We start from the raw sequence: 21189 nt of genomic DNA, 5'->3' as shown, positions 1-21189 counted from the left end.
GTCTTGAGGTCAAAATGGGAGACGCCCCTAGGGTGGTCGAGACTGACAGAGCTAAGACCCTGTGGGACTTTCAGATACAGACGGACAAATTCGTGACGGCTACCCAACCAGACTTAGTAGTGAATGTGGCACTACAGTAGAATAATTTATTACTTTGCATAGAGAAATGGAGCAGAATAAAGTCAAAATTTCAAGAATAAACTTGAAATACTATTTTGAGGAAAATTCAAGACTAAAGTTGAAATAATATTTTAAGAATAAAGTTGAACGGTGGAGATTAAAGCTGTTGTTTCACATTAAACAATAGTGTAGATAAGTTGTTGAAGACATGGTGCCTCTGCTCAGAAGTAAAAACCATGCAAACTTGGAAGAGTTGTGCAAAATGAAATAGTTATCAATGGATTCAAGGATATTGATGGTTACACGCTTAAAGAGGGTATATGCTGCATCACAAGACACAATAAGGCAGCTGATCAAGTTGTTTCACTAACTCATCAACACCAAGCATTCTGTAAAGTTGGTATGAGGCAGTTGGTTGACTTAAAACCAAAACTGTAATCTTGACATTTATTCTCAAAATTGTTTTTTTTTTTTAACTTTTTTTCTCAGAATAGTATAGTTTAATCTTGAAGTTTCAACTTTATTCTCAACATGATCAAAACTTATTTTTCTTGATGTGACCCTATATTCCATCATAACTTTCAGATTAGCATCTACGGTATGAAAATATCTGAATGTAAAATGTTTAATCAGCTGTCTTGCCAAGTCTCTGCATTCATTTTTCATATTTTAATCCTGCCGTAGATATCGACAGCTAACCATGTAATACAGTTCAAGCCTTTAATTCAACTGTTTTTTTAAAATTTTATTTTAATATCATTTTTGAAAAATCATGTGTGTGGCTTGAACCGTTGTTTGATTTATACAGTGGGGCAAAAAAGTATTTAGTCAGCCACCGATTGTGCAAGTTCCCCCACCTAAAATGATGACAGAGGTCAGTAATTTGCACCAGAGGTACACTTCAACTGTGAGAGACAGAATGTGAAAAAAAAATCCATGAATCCACATGGTAGGATTTGTAAAGAATTTATTGGTAAATCAGGGTGGAAAATAAGTATTTGGTCACCTCAAACAAGGAAAATCTCTGGCTCTCACAGACCTGTAACGTCTTCTGTAAGAAGCTTTTCTGTCCCCCACTCGTTACCTGTATGAATGGCACCTGTTTGAACTCATCATCTGTATAAAAGACACCTGTCCACAGCCTCAAACAGTCAGACTCCAAACTCCGCCATGGCCAAGACCAAAGAGCTTTCGAAGGACACCAGGAAAAGTATTGTAGACCTGCACCAGACTGGGAAGAGTGAATCTACAATAGGCAAGCAGCTTGGTGTGAAAAAATCAACTGTGGGAGCAATCATCAGAAAATGGAAGACATACAAGACCACTGATAATCTCCCTCGATCTGGGGCTCCACGCAAGATCTCATCCCGTGGGGTCAAAATGATCATGAGAGCGGTGAGCAAAGATCCCAGAACCACACGGGGGGACCTGGTGAATGACCTGCAGAGAGCTGGGACCAAAGTAACAAAGGTCACCATCAGTAACACACTACAACGGCAGGGAATCAAATCCCGCAGTGCCAGACGTGTTCCGCTGCTGAAGCCAGTGCATGTCCAGGCCCGTCTGAAGTTTGCCAGAGAGCACATGGATGATACAGCAGAGGATTGGGAGAATGTCATGTGGTCAGATGAAACCAAAGTAGAACTTTTTGGTATAAACTCAACTCGTCGTGTTTGGAGGACGAAGAATACTGAGTTGCATCCCAAGAACACCATACCTACTGTGAAGCATGGGGGTGGAAACATCATGCTATGGGGCTGTTTTTCTGCCAAGGGGACAGGACGACTGATCCGTGTTAAGGACAGAATGAATGGGGCCATGTATCGTGAGATTTTGAGCCAAAACCTCCTTCCATCAGTGAGAACTTTGAAGATGAAACGAGGCTGGGTCTTCCAACATGACAATGATCCAAAACACACCGCCCGGGCAACAAAGGAGTGGCTCCGTAAGAAGCATTTGAAAGTCCTGGAGTGGCCTAGCCAGTCTCCAGACCTCAACCCCATAGAAAATCTGTGGCGGGAGTTGAAAGTCCGTGTTGCTCGGCGACAGCCCCAAAACATCACTGCTCTCGAGAAGATCTGCATGGAGGAATGGGCCAAAATACCAGCTACTGTGTGTGCAAACCTGGTAAAGACCTATAGTAAACGTTTGACCTCTGTTATTGCCAACAAAGGTTATGTTACAAAGTATTGAGTTGTATTTTTGTTATTGACCAAATACTTATTTTCCACCCTGATTTACGAATAAATTCTTTACAAATCCTACCATGTGGATTCATGGATTTTTTTTTCACATTCTGTCTCTCACAGTTGAAGTGTACCTCTGGTGCAAATTACTGACCTCTGTCATCATTTTAGGTGGGGGAACTTGCACAATCGGTGGCTGACTAAATACTTTTTTGCCCCACTGTAGATGTGTGGTTCTCTGCTGGTGCAAACATATGCTTTATTGAATGCTGGACAATGCAGGACATTAAACCGTATTCAATGCATTTAAAATGAGCTCAGTCTTAAACATATGCAGCAGTTATATTAATCCATTTGAAACTCATGGGGAACGTTTTTCTAATGAATACCTGTTTTTATTTTAATATGTTTTTTGCAGTACTTTTGCGATTTTCCAATAATGCAGTTTCATGTGTAGTGAGGTACATTCATTGTGTTTTGGTTTTGAGACATTCCTCCACCATTTGTCATTTTGGGCTAATAGTAAATAATTTTTGGTGACACCCTGGTTTGTAATATATAGCATATAGAAGTACAATGCCTCTGTAATTTTTTAACCTATGTTACTTTTTATGGTAGGTTGTAAGTATTTCTGACATTATTTGCAGAATTAATCAATACAATATAACTTCCATTTCATAATCATTCTTTTCCTTATGGAACTTTTTTTTGTGTAGGGGAGCAGGGCGTCAGGAGATGTGTTGAGGATGAAAGTAAATAAGTCAATTAACTGTATTACAAGTACAACTGGAAAATCAAATACTAATGGGAAATCTTAGAATAGGGCCCTTTCAGGCGGGCTGTAACCTCGGCTAATTATCATGGATGTTTTGTAGTCTTTGCTTTTTAGTTATTTAGTATTAAGTCAGCAAATATAATCAGGTAGATATAAACAAACGTTAAAGAATGATGGCATGAATGATACTGATACTGAGTATCCACTCAGTATGCCATCAAACTGAAAATAGTGTTACTTCAAGTTTCAATGTGTACACAGTTGCTCTGCAATCCATCCATGCTTTTTTTGCCCCCCTCTGCTCTTTCTGGTCTTTAGCTTCCCGTATATGCACATGGAAGGGCGGGGAGGTCCCAAGACATAGTGCTATTGAACCAAATATGAATTATTGCAGATGGAATATATATATATTTTTTTTTTTTCTTAACTAACATGACTCAGAAATCCAGCTTTTGGAGAAATTCTGTCCACCCAAAGCTGTAATTTGGCAGGACAAAGATTTGGAATATATTGGTCAATGAATGAGAAACATAGCCTGTATATCTTTGGGGCAGATCCACTGGGGAAGGTTTCACAGGTGATCACTCTGCATGTATTTGCCAGCTGGTCACAACTGAGCAATCTGGCAGCAAATCAGAGAGGTTGAGAGAGACTCTATTTTTCCCTTCAGTGATCTTTATATCTATCTTGCTATGTGCTAGATCATTCCCATTGATCCCCTAATAATCAGGTCCATGTGCATGCCATAAAGTTGCCCAGTAGCCCCAGCCTACATCCTGGAACAGCTCTTCATCCATTCCTGCTGTTTCTGATAGGATGGGTTTCAGAGTGTCAGTAGTTTGAAAAACTGCAGAAAATAAGAGTTAATGTCATTATATTGGTGTCAGCTTTTTGCTTCCTCCCTTGCTGGTGCTGATAGGTGAGGCTGGCCTAGTTTGTTTCAGTATAATGCAGTAGGGGGAAAGCTGTGTTATTAGACCCTTGATAAGCGGAGGATGTGTTTGTTGACCTTCATCTTACTGGTCTTGTATGAGTGTTGTTTGTGTCATCTATGTCCTTCACTGCTCTCCCTTGCATGTGTTCTGTGCAAGAAGAGTGAGACAGAAATAAAGAATGTGGAGAAATAAAGACGTGTGTGGTGGTGGAGCTGGCGTGGAAAAAAACAACCGTGCATCACAGTGGACAGGTCGTTTGAACAGTGCAATGCTGTGTCTGAGTGTTCCTGAAATTAGGGAGGCTTATAATTTCTCAGGACCATGCTTTATGTTAATGGGACAGGGTATGCTGTATAGTCCTGCTGAGGCATGATCTTTGTGGCTCTTCATTTTTCTTTAATGGAACTTTCCTGTTTGTATCAACAGCCACCTCTGATATTTTAACCACGCTGAATTAGAAGTACAGGACGTCCTTGGATTTTTTTTTGATCACAGACATAATCATGGACATCCCTATCACACAGACTTCCCCAAAAACAAACACTATAATTTCATGACATTGTTCCATTATCAGGTGTAATTAGCAACATGGACTTCTGATTCTTAGTTCATAATCTTTGTCACTCATTTTAGGTGTAATGGAATAAAAAAATGAAAAATGCAAGCAACATCTACAAATTATGCCAGGTGACAGTAATAGTGAAGAGACGAAGCACGTTTTATAAGGCGCACTATCGATTTTTGAGAAAATTAAAGGATTTTAAGTGCGCCTTATAGTGCGGAAAATACAGTATACCAAAGAAAAGACTATATCGCGATATATAACATTACCGCACATGCTTCAAATTATACAGCGATATGGATTTTAGGCCATTTCGCCCAGCCCTACCTCCAAGCTATACAAAATGCAGCAGCCAAGCAAGTTTACATTACTCCTATTTTATATTCTTTACATTGGCTCCCAATAGATTTTAGAATTAATTTTAAAATTCTTGTTTTAACATACAAAGTTTTAACATACTAAAACTTTATTTATCCAATTTTCTTTTTATTTATCTTAAACTTTTATTTACATTTAACCTTTTGTATTGTTTATATTGTCTGTTTATTTTAGCCTTCGTGTACGGCACTTTGTGACTGCCTGTCTATGAAAAGCGCTTAATAAATAAATGTTACTTACTTAACAACTTGTGACCGAAAAGTGAAATGCTGACCATAACATTGTTGGACTCTGATGCTTACTGAATAAACTCTTATATTTTGTGAGAATATGATCTACCAGCCACATAGCAGACAGGTCTGACCCAGATCTGGTGTTAAGCCGGCACTGCTGGCTGACTTCTGGCATGGTAAGTGGTATGTCTTCCAGATATGGGCCAGGCCTGGCATAGATGGCACTGTCTATGTGATGGCATGCCACATCTGGCCTGATTGTGGTTTGGTTTATGTGGCCCAGGCCCATAGAAAACAGGTCTGGCCCTGGTCTGGCATCAAGCTGGCACTTCTGACTGACTGGTGTCATTGCAGGGTGTATGCCAATGATGGCACTATTTGTGTTCCTATTGTATTCCTATTAGTTAGAAGACCCAAATGCCATGTTGCAATACTATACTGCTATGGTAGCCAACGTTTCAAATGCAGGTTTGACAGGGTTGTGAGTATATGCTTTATCCAAAATCTAGTGAAGTTTCCCACCCAGTTTTGCACTATTATGTTGCGGCACATGTTGTTACTACATGGCTTGATTAAGGTACACATTAGGCTGACATCTGGGGCCAGAACTTAAACTGTTCTGGGCCAGCAGCGTGTCTGCAACTGGCCCGTGGCTGCGCACAACTTACACATGGCCCACATACCGCAAAGAATGATGGCCCTTTGGTGGCCCAGATCAGGTTTGCCAGAGGTGGCCCACACATGGGCCAGCACATGGCCAGTTGCAGACACACTGGTGGTCCTATGCTGGCCCATGTGTTACACCCCGGCCTAGGCAACCGGAGTGCAACACGAAAAAAGTAAAAATAAAGAAAAAAAAAACACACAAAAAAACCCCCACTAAAGCTCACCACCAAAATCCCAAAATGAAAGTATCGACAAATCTATTTACAGCTATTTACAACAAACTATTTATTTACAACAAAACACCAAACTATTTACAACACGGGGGAGATTGCGACCATGACCAACTGACACACAGGGCTTAAATACATAGAAGGAGCAATCAGGGAATGGACCACAGGAGGGAAACACAGCTGGGGCAAATTAGACCTGACGAGACAAGGAAACGTAAACTGAACACACTAAGATAACAACAGACCTTCAAAGTAAAACAGGAAACACATGACAGTCACGCAAAAACAAAACACTGACAACACCGAAACGTAACACATGTGTGATCCTCTCTGGAAAACCAGATCTGGGCCACCAAAGGGCTATCATTCTTTGCGGTATGTGGGCCATATGTAAGCACATTATGTGGGCCAGATCTGGGCCATACCAATTTTGCTATGTAGACACATAGAATGCTGGGCAAAAATGCCACTGATACAGTCAGGGATACACACCAAGGGCAGAGACACGCCTGGTGGTGGTCAGGTGCTTAGCTGGCTTAAGGTAAGTGAGGTTCTTATGATCGGTGACTATGGTGAATGGATGTTCAGCCCTGTCTTCGAGATGACACCTCTCCTCTTAGGCTAGTTTTATAGCTATCAGTCCTCTGTCTCCTACATCATAATTATTTTCCGCAGCAGACAGACGGCGTGAAAAGAGTGCACAGGGTTGTAGCGCAGCACGGGGTCCAGAGTATTGTGAAAGCACCGCTCCAACCCCAACATCAGGCACATCAGCCTCCACAATAAACGGTTTAGTGGTATCAGGATAAACCAAAACAGGAGCTGAGGTGAACATATTGAAAGCTGACTCAGGTTCAGGTGTCCAGTGAGAGTGTCTCTTGGTGGAGGTGAGTGTGGTGAGTGGAACAGCTACCTGGCTGTAGTTTCGTATGAAATGGTGATTAAAATTGGTGAAGCCAAGGAAGAGTTGGAGCTGTTTGCAGGATGAGGGTATTGGCCATTCCTTGACAGCTAGAACCTTACCTGGGTAGGTCTTCACCTGCCCACCTAAAGTTACAGAAGCAGAGTGGAACTCACATTTTTCAGCCTATACATAAAGCCGGTATTCCATGAGACATTTCAGGTTATATGTCAAGGTTGGCTGAAGGAGAACCCAAATGCTGGACTTTTAGAATGGAGAAAGTGTGTTTATTTACAGAGAAAACTGTGCCAACAGTCCACAGTTTGTGCTTTCCCAATTCCCCGTGCCGTGATTCCTTTCCATGATGCGTGCTAGTGTTTCGTCGTCCTCGGTGCCTGTGTTCAACAGTGTACTGCTCCCTCCACATGTTTCCGTAATCACCATGGAAACAAGGGATGCCTCAATGCGTACCGTCCCATCCACCGGCCGACAAAACACATTAACCATTCCAACAAGAGAGTAATTGAAAACACGACCATACGAGCTGAGCACTAACTCTATTTCTAGTTTAACAATCCCGCGCCAACTGCTGCTCCACTGCTCTCTTAAGTAGAGCTCCTTGATTAGACAGATCGGAAACAGGTGAGTGATTATCACAGGTGTGGCTGGCTCAAAGGCAGGGACTCTCCAGGCCTGGTGGGGCAGCAAAACTGACACAACAACACACACAGGGAAATGAGGAACCCGGAGCAGATCTGTTTTCCATTCACCCCTCTCCCTTATGTCGACCAGGTGATAGGCATTATGGAGGTCGAGCTTCGTCAAAACGGTGGTGCCATGGAGGGGTTCGAAAGCGGAGTTGATTAATTGAAGTGGGTACTTGTTTTTAACTGTTATTTAATTTAGTCCCCTGTAGTCCAGGGTTTTGTCTTTCTTAGCCACATAAAAAAAATCTAGCACCCACGGGGGAGAGGGACAGCCGGATGATTCCAGCGGCCAGTGACTCTGATATATTTTTCCATAGCCTCTGTTACAGGCTTAGAGATGTTGAACAGCAGACAAGAACAAAGGGGCACCAGGGAGGAAATCAATAGCACAGTCATAAGGAATATGGGGTGGAAGTGATAGTGCTATGTGCTTACTAAATACTTCTTGCAGGTCGTGATATTCTTGAGGAACAGTCGTGAGATCAGGAAGAACTGGTTCGGTGATCTTAGTTTCAATGGGTTCAGATGGAAGAGCTGAGTTGAAGTAGTTAGCTAGGCAAAATAGACTCCAACTGGCAACCAGAGAATCATTATGGGGGGTATGTTTCTTTAGCCAGGGGAAACCTAGAATTAGGGGTGAGTCTAGAGATGTGAGGGAGATGATTTCATGGTGGTTACCTGACGTGACGAGAGTTATGGGGCCAGTTTGGTAAGAAATAAGTGAAGACACTTGGTTATTTCATGTGGTGACAGGGATGGGAGGATTGAGTGGTTCTAAAATCTCTCTTGAGCAATTTAAATCTTTACTAAAGACACACTTTTACGCTCTGGCTTTTAACACATTATGACCCAAGCATTTTGGATTTATCTGAATTAGTTAGTATTGTTTCAATTCTTCTATTTTATTGTTTCTATTGTTATTATTGTATTACACTGTAGTTTTTAATTTTATTGTTATTGTTAAGCACTTTGTGCAGCATCGGCTGTTGGAAATGTGCTATATAAATAAATCTGACCTTGACCTTGACCTTGACCTAAAATGGTCCGGAAAACGTCAGAGAATGGGCGAACATGAGTGAACATTTTAATATAAAGGTCCCCCACTGACCCTGCGCACCGGAATACGGTTCAGGATCCAGGAACGCAGCGTCATGAAACACCGACCCTACCGGAACAGACAGAACCTGGAACGACGGCAGGGAAACTGTCGCAGTTGTCGGGGTCACATATTTGGAGTATGAAGGGAGCGTACATGCGTGGGAGGTAAGCTAGCCTGAATAGCCTGAATGGACAAGAAGATGTCAGACTGGGTGTCACTGATGGCTTTGCACTGAACGCCTAAAGCCTGCAACTCCTATTCGTGACTCCCCAGGACTGCTACCTGCTTGGCGATTGCCGCCCGCACAGAATCCGCTGAGTCCATCTTGCACTTGGCCTGTACCAAAACATGGCTCAAGTGCTGGAAAAGGTGCGGAGACAGTTAACTTTACGCAATCTTTGTGCCAAAGCACAAAGTATCAACTTGGCACGGGAACGTGACACAATGTTTAGGATGACACAAAATACAATTTTGCTCAGCATGAGATTCATGCCTAGGGACTCTAGCATGGAGGTCTAAGGGCAAGCACAAAGCATGGCTGGATACAAGAGTGGTTGCGCTGAGGAGAGAGGACAAACAAGGGGTTGGCGTATTCCAGAACTCCTCCAGGTGTACATGGATTTAACAGAGGGGTATGGCTTATGTTGCAGGTGGAGTCAGAGGGTGCATTGAGAGGAGAAGGTGAAGGTCCGAGTGAGATGAGTAGAGATATGACCTGAGTTCCAAGGCAGGGTGGCACCACTGTGTGCAGTGGTGGCAAGAGGGCAGGCAGGTGTATGGTTGGAATCCTTCCCAGGAGATGGAGCATGAACAGTAGTGAGTGTAGTCAGTAGTGAGTATAGCTCAGTGTCCGAGGGGCGAGCTGACCAGAGAACTGTAACACGAGAAAACGAGGTAAATACAAAGGTTTGGGATAATAACATGAAGCATGAAAGCCTGTTACTAACGTGGGTAAGTTGATGAACTGGTGGTGAAGAGACTGCAGCGGTGGTCTGAAATAAATATATATATATATATATATATATATATATATATATATATATATATATATATATATATATTAGGGGTGCAACGATATTCGTATCGATATTGAACCGTTCGATACAGTGCTTTCGGTTCGGTACGCATATGTATCGAACAATACAAAATTTTTATTTTATCAACTTTCCTTCTGACGATGCTGTCTGTGTTGAGCGCTCAGTGGATCTGCGTTCGACTACTCCACCTAGGCTGCACTGTCGAGCGCAGATCCACTGAGCGCTCAACACAGACAGCATCGTCAGAAGGAAGAGTGCAGGGCAAGCTAGCGAGACAGAAGTTAAGCTCTCCTTGCAACATGGCAAATTGAACCTCCCCCACCCTCATTCAGATCTGGCGTTTGGAATTATTTTGGTTTTCATGTGACGTATGACCCTGAAGGTAAGCGCGTCATGGACTAAAGTAAAACAGTATGTTGGATGTGCCACGCAATGCTCAATTACATGGGTGGGAACTAGTGTGTTAGCGCAGTTAGCTCGTTAACGTGTTGGCCGTCTAGCCCCATGCACGGGGCGATCAGGGGTAGCTCGTTAACGGAGATTTGCCGTGTTGTGGCGTTAAGGTCATTTCTAAACTTCCTACAATAGCCCGAAGGAAAAATATATGTCAATGCTTTTGCATTCTTTCAGAAATGTAGCTGTGTAATTATGTCATTGGCATCGGTGAGCCACTGTCATTATGTGACATATTGAAATCGCGTTTGAATTTGCGCTTTTTTGCTTTCACTTTGCAATCGCACGAACTGTGTATAGAGAGCGACAGCACTGATCTGTGAGTGATGATAATTTGTGCACCAATTCCTCTGACGTTGTCTTATTAATCGTTAGCTTACTATGCAAACATGACAAGTGAAATCTCCCGCAGCTTAAACATGTGAGAGGTTGATCGAGCAGAGAATCGCTGATTCTCTGCTTACCACAAAACGGAAAAGTTATGACAAATCAGACAAAAAGAAAGTGCAGCTTTATGGTAAATGGCCTGTATTTATATAGCGCTTTACTAGTCCCTAAGGACCCCAAAGTGCTTTACATATCCAGTCATTCACCCATTCACACACGTGATGGCAGCTACATTGTAGCCACAGCCACCCTGTGGCGCACTGACAGAGGCGAGGCTGCCGGACACTGGTGCCACCGGGCCCTCTGACCACCACCAGTAGGCAACGGGTAAAGTGTCTTGCCCAAGGACACAACGACCGAGACTGTCCAAGCCGGGGCTCGAACCGACAACCTTCCGATTACAAGGCGAACTCCCAACTCTTGAGCCACGATCGCCACGACATTATTTTGTTTCATGGACTGCAATATGATGAGCTAAATAACCAGGGCTGCACATAAGTGGTCCGCAGGTGCGCATTCGCTGTCAAAATAAAAAACACGCACAAGGGTTAGGGTTAAATTTAAAAACTGTACTTTTGAGTTAAAATATATATTTATAATTTTAATAAATGACAAATTAAAAAGGCATGAACATTTTTTTTGTATCGAAAAAACATCGAACCGTGACACCAAAGTATCGAACCGAACCGAACCGTGAATTTTGTGTATCGTTGCACCCCTAATATCTATATGTCAGTACTTGCTAATGGTGGTAAAAGTGACTCATAAATTTAAAGGTGAATGGGTTTCTTAGAATCTCGACAGTCTCTCTTATTTTACCCTGTCTATGTTTCTTCTGCCACGTCTGTCTTTCTTGCCTTCCTGCCATTCTTTTATTTACATTCTGCCTCACTATAAACACTCCCTGCCTTTTGCTGTTGTGTTTTTACCATTCCAACTCAACCCTCTATCTCTTTTTACGGCCTTTGTCAATATTTACAACAGGCTGTTCACTTCTATATTTGCATTTGCTTCCACATGCTCTTGTCCTGACATCACTCTTTTACCTCTCTTTTAATTTTGCTATCTCTCTCAGCACCTCTAAAACACCCACCCCTCCAACACCTCCACCCCATTTCCTCTTTATCTCTTTCACTCACTCTCTCGCTCTCTCACTCTGGGATGCTCTGGCACGTAGATTACAGATCATTGCTGCCGCCTTCACTGAAAGGCAAATATCAATGAAGGGTCCACACTAAGATGGACAATGGTAAACAGCAGAAAGGATTTTCTTCTTTAAATTGTAATTTATTGGACACAAAATCTTTGAGGAAAGGAAACTGAAACAAAATCAAGAGGACCACACATGACCAAATCTCTCTGCAAACTGGAGAAGATCAAGAGGCAGGGAACAGTTCTCTTTCTCTCTGTGACTTTGAAATTCCTTTCCGAGAGAAAAAGCAGAGATGAAGGGATAGTCAGAGAGATGGGCAGTGACTAAAGTGTAGCACATGAGGAGCAGGTGCTGAGTTGGAAAAGGGCTGCACAAGCTAATCTGCAAGTTGCGTTCAGAAGAGGCTGCAAAAGATATTCATTTGCATTTCGTCACTCACTTGGATGAGTAACGAAACATTTCTCCCACTGAAAACGCTACGTCCAGATCAGCAGAATCAACTTATCTGCATTCGTTTGAGTCCTTATTTGCTGCATTTGAGGATTAAAACTGTTTCTCTGTGACTGTTTTTCTCAGGTCAACCAATTGCATCTCTCAGATGTCTTTTGAAAGATCTGAGAGTGAGGTATCGTCTTTTAGTTTTTTAAATTTTCTCAGTCATGACAGTTTTGCTGTCTAGAGCCGTGTTTCAGTTTATGTCTACGTGAACTGTTTGGAATCATGTGCCCCACTGACCTGTTACCTTCGCGGGGTCCCATTAAAAGGTTTCCATCCCAAGCCTCTGGACTAATTGCTCTCTATAAGAGTGCCTGGATAGGATGGCTCATTCTGGGATGTATTGCTGGACCTTCCAAACACAGTTCATCCCCATCAGGGAGGTTAGAGAACTCCAGGAGCGCCACCAGACCTCGGGTGGAAAAAGGCTTGATTGCTTACCCCGAGGAGCTACACTTAGAGGTGGCAAGGCACCACTCCACTTCACCCGTCTCCATATATAGATCTCCACTATTGCTAAAGGGTGGTCACAGTGAGTATCAAAAAACAGCACAATAACATTCAAAGAACAGGGAATTCAATTTCAAATGTATTAGTAAAAATGTGAAACTCTAGTATGAACGGCTGCCATCAGTTAGCAGTATAGTGAATAGTTCTTGTTCTCCTTCCTGTTATCATGGACACTCAGGTTTCCAGCCTACATGAAAAAAACTTCCTCAAGCCTCACAATTAAAAATGTGTAAATACAATTCAAAGATCTATAACAAGCTGCACATTAGGTTGTTGCTTAGCTACTTTTTTGCACAAATGTTATAAATAAATCTCTATCCACAAATACATACCAAGGTCATGTACATCATACAGAATATACTGTTAGGTCCAAGACTTCAGCATCCCCTGTCACAGAAGTCAGACATCACAGAAAACACGGCCAAATGCAAAACGAAGAAAGAGATAGACAAAGGTGTTTCCACTTTATCGTCATCGCTATTTTTCTGAGCAATATGTGATTTAGGAATTTGTCTTCAATAAGTAAAAGTACTTGTTTTCTTCCTGTAGAATACCATGGTCAAATCACATTGTATAATTAACATCAGCATGAGCAGTGTGTTTTTGTGCAGAGGCATTTTTCTGTACTGTCATCAAACTGGTCTCCCAGTCAGGAGTCGAAAAGAGTTCTTTTTTCTCCTCTTGTCCCTGACGTGTCTCCCTGTTCTTTTTGGCGCACATGCAGCCTGACTGGAGCTTCCATGTGGTACTGAGGCAGGTTACTGACTGGTATTTGTTGGGACTGGTCCCTTCTGGGGGTCTTTGGGAATCAGAATTATCCAGCCTTCAGTTAGCCATTCTGGGTGTCTCTCATTGACTAGCAGCTGGTTCATGTGTACTGCCAGACAGTCATGGAGTGCAGTCACCTTCTTCAGCCAGTAGACGTGAACCATGTCAGGGCCTGGTGCTGTCCAATTCTTGGACAATTGGATGTCTGCCACTGAGCATTGCCTTCGCTACTCTGTTTAATGATCACAGCAAGTCTGAATCAGACCACACTGTCTTAGATTTAATCTGGTATGACTGAAGCACAACAGATGGACAAGCAAATACTGTACTTTCAAATAGACTATGAAATTCAAGCCGAGATGATGAAATTGTGGTTCACTAAGCCAAAGCGCAAGTTCAGTACACGCTACACAATTAAACTACCAGCCTGACATGACAGTGTTTTTATGTGCATTTGTGTCATGGTCCTGGGTCTTTTGACCCAGCGTTTTAAGTTTGAGTTTATTTTGTTCATTAGGTTATCTAAGTTCATTTGGTTATTAGACTCCTTGTGTTTTCTTCCCCTGTATTTAAGCTTCCCCTCACCCTTCGTGTTTCATGCTGCGTGTCTTATGTTATCAAGTTTGTATTATCATGCCTAAGTGTTTCTAGTTCTTATTATTTCCCCCTCGTGTTTCCAACCATGTTAAATCTCCCCTGCTCTTCATGCGTTTCATGTCTGTGTCTTACGTTGTCAAGTTCTGGTTGTCGTGTCTAAGTCTGCATGTTTCCTGTTTTATTTTGAAGAGGGGTCTTGTGTTCTGTGCTCATGCGGTTAGTTTTACTCTTGCCTGTGCATCATTATGTTTATCCTAGTCAGCTGTTTCCTCATGTGTCTCCACTTCCCCTAATCACCTCCTGTGTATTTAAGTCCTCTGTTGTCAGTGTGTGATTGTCAGGTTGTCTGTTGTCCATGCCATGTTTCCGATGCCATGCTTCCAAGTTTCTTGTCTAGGTTTTTCTTATTGTTTGTTTAGATTCCCCAGTTTAGGTTTGTGTTAATTTTGCTTCAGTTTGCCTTGCCCTTTGTTTGTACCTTTTCTACCAGCCATATTAAACGGCTCGCCTTTTGTTAACATTTCAAGTTCTGTTCCCTGTTCCTTGGAGTCTGCGTTTTGGGTCCTTTTCTCAATTCATACAGTCTGCTCTCGCCAGACTGTGACAGAACGACCTGACAATCAAACCTGTGGGCACTCTTTGTACATTAGTAAGCACGTTGAAGCTGAGCTTCTATTTAGTGTAAACATGTCATTAAGTTACCTCAACTTCTTGTTCAAAGCTACCACGATACAATTTACAACACTTAGTGAAAAGATGCAGATCTACAGTTAGCAGGTCTTTATTTTCTAATTCATGATTTCTCCTTGTTTTGCTCAGCGGGGACAACATACATCTTTGGCAAAGGTGGGGGCCTCATTACATTCAATTGGCCAGCCAATGAGAGACCAAGCACCAGGACGGACAGGTTGACTGTCGGCTTCAGCACCTCCCTGAAAGATGGCATCTTAGTCAGAATTGACAGTGCACCTGGTCTAGGGGACTATCTCATGCTGCATATAGTAAGTTCAACTCAAAATATTGTCCTTGAATAATTTGTGATTTTTTTGTCCTTTTATTGAGTTTTTGGTTCCTTTTTTTACAGTAAAGTAGATTCATAGTTTTATCCCCCAGCATGTTCCACGGGCTTCAGCTGTCACAATATGTGGATTTTAGAGAGAAGGACACAGGACTATGTATACAAGAACTCATTACTTGTGAAAAAGAGAGGGACACAGAGGACAATGAAACACTAAATATTTAAACTGATAGAAATTAACATCACTGAGCCCTGCTCTCAAAAACTGACATAGATGTAAGACTGTCTGTGAAGCTGGACCGGGAATCCCATCAGCAGTATGTCAGCAGGGAAAATAGGTCAATGTGTGCAATGGCCCAAAAACACAAGCCAAAAAAAAGAGAAGGCTCAAAGGAAGAGATGCCGCACTTTCCTCCCTCACGTCATCTCACTGACTGGATTACTTCTCATTACAATTTAAGAAATCCGAAGCCCGACTGTAACAAGGAGACTTTTTCCCCTGCAGACATGTTGATGGAATGTTAGGATTTCCAGTCGTCTTTGGTAAGACGCAGCTTTGGTGTGATATGCATGTAGTAACCTGTTATGTAGTACTGTTTGGCTCAAACAGGCTCTCCTCCACACAGTCCTCATTCATAAAGTGCTTTACAAACCCAAACATTATGGCTAACAGGCGGATTTTACCGTTGGAGTGCAGCTAGCCAAACAGTCAGATTTTGAGAGCAGGGGTCCGTGATGTAAATTAGCCTTTATATGTGTAGTGTTTCACGTCCTGTTTAATAACTCTTTACTCTCATTTCAGCAACAAGGCAAAATTGGAGTGACCTTCAACATCGGCACAGTGGATATCAGCGTGCAGGAAAGCAGCACCCCAGTGAATGATGGGAAGTATCACGTTGTCCGTTTCACCAGAAATGGTGGCAATGCTACACTGCAGGTGGATAACTGGTCTATCAATGAACATTTCCCACCAGGTACAGTATTAATAAATCTGTCAGCTGTTAAAGAAAAACAACTGGTATTAACTGGTAATAATGATGCAGTGGGGTTGTGTCATTATGATACGAGATCACTGGGCAGCATGTGCTTCAGTAACATCAGATTTTAATTTCTAGCATAAAACGGTGTCTAACATAGTGGGATTTATCTGTGAGGAGCGAAACACATTACGTACTACCATACTGCATTAGGGATTACGATGTAACTCTGTAGACTTTGGATGGACATGTTAGACGCGTTGTCCTAAAAGTAAAGACAAAAAGAATGATGTTCCAAGCCTCCATCAGGATTTCGGAGGATTGCTGTATTAGTGCTAAAGTTCAGGGCCCCTGCTGCTGTGATGGTTTACAAAAATCTCCTTTCATTTGTAACCCTTTTACATGAGTGAAGAGCAGAACTCTGTTAGCAGTAGTGTTTTTTATTCCTGTGTTTGCTCCAACTGTCTGAGATAATTTGATATCCCAGATCGCACTTTGAAAAAGCACAGATTGGCAAATGATGATTGCTGTGATTCGTGCAGCCTGTCGAAACCCAGTACACACCCACATACCATGGGGTGGTATAATGGAACTATGGTGACTTTATCATACTGACACAATGAGGATCAAGTGTTTGTGGAAATACTGAGAGGAAGGAGAAAGCTGTAAGAGTCAACATAAAGTCTTCTGACCAGTGACCTGTTATGGATAGATTGAGGATAGCATGTTCTAGTTTCTGAAACTGTGCTTGTTTAGGATGTGGCAGAAATGCAACCTAACATTAATTGTACACCTATGTGGCTCACTAGTGACCTGGTGGAAGTTAAGGGGTTAAGTCTGTCAGCTGAAGTATTTTCAGTGTCTCTTCTATCCTGTAGTCAAAGTAGTTTGAACAGTAAGGAAGGTATATTATCAGTTGTGTTTTGAAAATCTGATACATATTGAATCAATAAATAGTCTTTGCATGAACCACATCCACACCTCATATGCCAGAGATATGAGGTAAATTCCATCTATGTCCATACAGAATCTCACAGCTGAAAAGACTTGGGAGAAATTTAAATAATGACAAAAATAATTGCCCTCATCCCCTGGGTGTTGGTATTTGTTCCTCTAGCTTGGGTCCTCTGAGAGTTTGAGGGCTCTGCTGTATCTTAGCTGTTCCTCTGATGTGCCTGGAATCTGCTGGAGCCATTCTTCCAGTTACGGGCTCACAACTCCTACTGGTCCTATTACCACTTGGCCACTTTAGACTTTACCTTCCATATTTGCTCCAGTTATTCCTTCGGGCCCTGGTACTTATGTATTTTTTGTACTCCTTCTTCCTGAAGTTACTATCCACTGGGATTTCCACATCACAGCTGTGGTATACCTTCTGTAGTTGAGGTCAGTCTGTAACTTCCTGTCAACTGTGGCAGACTTCAGCTGGAGTCTCAGTACCTGGCCTACCTTCTGGAGATATGTCCGGTATATCTGCCTGTCTGACACACATGATTAGGTTAGGGCTATCAGTGATGAGAACTTAGACATCACAGGGTTAACCTAAACGAAATGAAAGCACACAGCTAGAAAAGCCAGAAAGTTCTGGGTTTGAATCTTAGTGGTGCCTGGCTCATTGCTCTGGTTTCCTCCCATAGTCAGAAGGTTAGGTTAACCCTGGAGCACAGTTTCACGTGGGAACTAAATGAACACATGTAAAAGCATACAGTTATGTTTAGGGTCATCATTGACGATGACTTTGACTTCACAGGGTTAACTGGTGATAAGTGGTGGTAAGGTGGAAACAGATATAGATATAATACAGAGCTTTCATGTGGAGCTTTGAACATCACGTTTAAAACGTGTTATAGAAATGCCCATTAATTGTGTGTAACCATGTTTGGACCTTGTTCTGTGAGGTCTAAGTCACATAGGGCTAGGTTTGTCAGCTGGGGTTGTCACTGGATGATGACTGTTTTTGTGTGACATTATATTAACATACAAAATTGTCACTATTACCCCAGAAACTACAGACAAATTAAATCCAGACTCTAGAGAGCGTCTGGCTGCAGGGCCTTGTGCAGACTGCAGAACAATTTCCATCACGTTCATGTCCAAGACAAAATCCCTTAAGTCAAATAGAATCCACTCTGGCACCCTCCTCTACTAGCCTGCGCCATCATTTGCTTCAGTGCTTTCGATCATTGATTCAGTTTCCCATGGGTAACCAGCACCCTGGAGTCTTGGTAACAGTGTGTTTGAGGCAAGTGTAACGGACAAATTGTTCTGCTGTTCTGGCCAACAACATTTCTGCCTCCAGGAAGGGTCTTTGAGTATAATGTTTTGTGATTCAGTGTGGCACTCTTTGTTAGACAAGCTTTCAAGTACTGAACTATTTGGCAGCGCTTCCTGGCACTTGCCCTGGATGGATACATGATGTACACAAGCCTTCCACAGTCTTTTCACAAGGCTGCAGTAGTGGAGCAGTGAGGTGTTCAAAGAATGGTGCAGTGCTGAGGGATGGGCCTTCAGTTTGTCCTGTAAACCTGTGCCTGTTCCTATAAACTCATCTCTTCAAATTGTAATATTTTAAACTGTTAAATTTTTTTATTCTATTAGATATAAGAATAAGATTTATGTAAGACAGTTTATATGAAGGGTAATATCTTATAATCTATAAACTCTGCTGGAGGGTAATCTATGTGTAACCAGTGTCTGCAATGTTTCTCTGAGCTTATCAGGAGACCTATTCGGTCATTTGTCCTCACACACATATGAACTTGAGGAACATTCCATGCTTAATCCATAGGGCCCACTATTTGAAGCTATAACAGTTTCAGCTCTTCTGGAAAGGCTCTTCGCAAAATTTAGAAGTGTGTTAATGGGAATTCTTCACCCTAGAAACACATTTGTGGGATCAGATACTGATGTTGGAGGAGAAGCCCTGCTTTGCAGTCTCTGCTGTTTGTGATGATGCTCTTATCACAAGGGTGTTGTATTGAGTTGATGCCAAGACTCTGTGCAGGCAGATTCTTCCACACCAGACTTCAGACACCAGCTCTTCCATGTCTTTATGCTTTGAGCACTAGTGTCTGACAGTACAGTCTTTTCCCGTGTGTTTTGAATAAACCGCGACATCTTAAAGGCCGGTCCATAAAAATATTGTCTTGAATTGAATACTTCTGGCAATATAATGCATGTCAAAGGGAAAGCCAGGCATCCTCACCAGTAAACCTATTGTTGCTGGTTGTGTCTTCTTTCTCTTTCTTTCAGTCTCAAGACAGAGTCCATGGCCATAAGTGAAAGTAGACACAGAGCAATAGCTTTGCTTAACAGAAGCTGTACCCATCCATCTGTCCATGATCCACGTTGTTCTTCCCCCGATCATGGATAAGACCCATGATTTGATGTCCTCATCCAGAATCTAATTCCCACCCCACAGTGGCCAATTCACCCTTCACTTTTGAGAATGATAGCTTGTTTGTAAATGAACAAGATAGATTTGACATACTGCAAATCTCTCGTTAAGAGTCCTCATTTTAAACCGTCATTTACATAATCCTGTGTAGTTTTAAAATATGATGTCCATAATTACACATGCTGCCCAGTCGTGGTGCAACGGATCAAAAATCTCACGGTTCGGATCAGCAAAAAAAGAAAAAAGACAAAAATGTAACATTTACTTATTTACTTATTTACTTATTGAAGTTTTTTTGCCTGTTAAAAACATTCAACTCAAGACTCATTCCATACAATTATTAAAAAAATATAATAGGGCAGTACAGTCTTTGTATCTACCACTCAACTCAATTCAATTTTATTTATAAAGCGTCAAATCACAACAACAGTCGCCTCAAGGCGCTTTATATTGTAAGGTAGACCCTACAATAATACACACCGCTCATTACATCGCACTCCGCTGTGATATAACGAGCGGTCACGGTCACGTAGCTTTCCGTTGCCCTGGAGCTCCGCCCGTTTGTAGCAGTTAGGGCAACAGAAGATGCCTGGGACAGTTCAGCCATAACTTAAATCTTTTCCTGCTCATACATGCTTGGAACGATCTTGCCACTGAAGTGGACGCGAACGGGATATCATAGCGTGGCTCAAGCACGTTCATCATAGTTTAAACCTCTTGTTTTGCACAACGTCTGCAGCTAAACACCCCAGTAGCTTCTGTAATAGCTTTAGCCCGGTCGGACTGGGCAGCAAAGGGCTGCTTAAATACCGAAAACTCCTCCGCTCCTCCACTTGGACCGCTAGCGCTGACCATAACTATCGCTTGACAGACTGACCGCGCGCACCGAACCGTGGAGTGGGATCGGATTACGGATCAACCGTGATCCGCTGCACCTCTACTGCCCAGTGAACTACACATTGTGTTTGGATTGGCCCTTTTTTGTGGTTTATGCTGTTTTACTTTGTTGTTTTACATTAATGACAGCCCAGAAGTCTTTTGAAAAATTTTCATTTTACTCGGGCTCATCCTCTTTGGTATTGGCTGAAATATATGTTACCTTATACGGTGAAGATATATCTAATCATTTTGATTGTCACTAAAATGTAATTTTAGCATGATTGAATGAAAGCACTGTTCATATCAGTTAAATAAGCTTGGTCTAGCCACAGAGAGTGTGCATTTGATGAATCATACAATTTAGGGGTTAAAATTGAGTCAAGTCAAACTGAGATGTTGAAGATTTGTAACAGACAGGTGAAGGTGAAAAAATAGAAGCAATATTATTAAAGATAATTTCCAAGTTTATTTTTTCAGAAAGATCCAACTTCACAATTGTAATATGGCACCACCTTTTGTGCTTTGGGTGCTGGGTTACTTTTAGATAACAGGACTATTTATACCTGTACAAGAGGAAAACGTTTACAAATCCTAGTGAAAATGTATAGAAAGTGATGAAAAGATCGAAACATTTTATTTTAAAAAGTCTTCTGGTATCACAGCAACAAATACATGTGGAGAAAGTTGGAATAAACACAAACATGCACATCAGCTACTGAAGTGGGA

General features: G+C 42.0%; 1 protein-coding gene across 1 annotated transcript in view; it reads left to right on the top strand.

Moving 5' to 3' along the window:
* The window catches only part of nrxn3a (neurexin 3a), a 205153-nt gene that overhangs the window by 161938 nt on the left and 22026 nt on the right, over positions 1-21189 (top strand). Inside the window, 2 exon segments of the mRNA XM_085390811.1 lie at positions 15012-15193; positions 16013-16184. Of these exon segments, the coding sequence (XP_085246937.1) occupies positions 15012-15193; positions 16013-16184 (354 nt within the window).

Source organism: Rhamphochromis longiceps, linkage group LG19 (assembly GCF_057381845.1).
Source record: "Rhamphochromis longiceps isolate RC_006_pf linkage group LG19, R_longiceps_female_GT1.1, whole genome shotgun sequence".
Taxonomy (NCBI): domain Eukaryota; kingdom Metazoa; phylum Chordata; class Actinopteri; order Cichliformes; family Cichlidae; genus Rhamphochromis; species Rhamphochromis longiceps.
The sequence above is the reverse complement of the archived record's forward strand: the minus strand, read 5'-3'. Positions and strand labels throughout refer to the sequence as shown.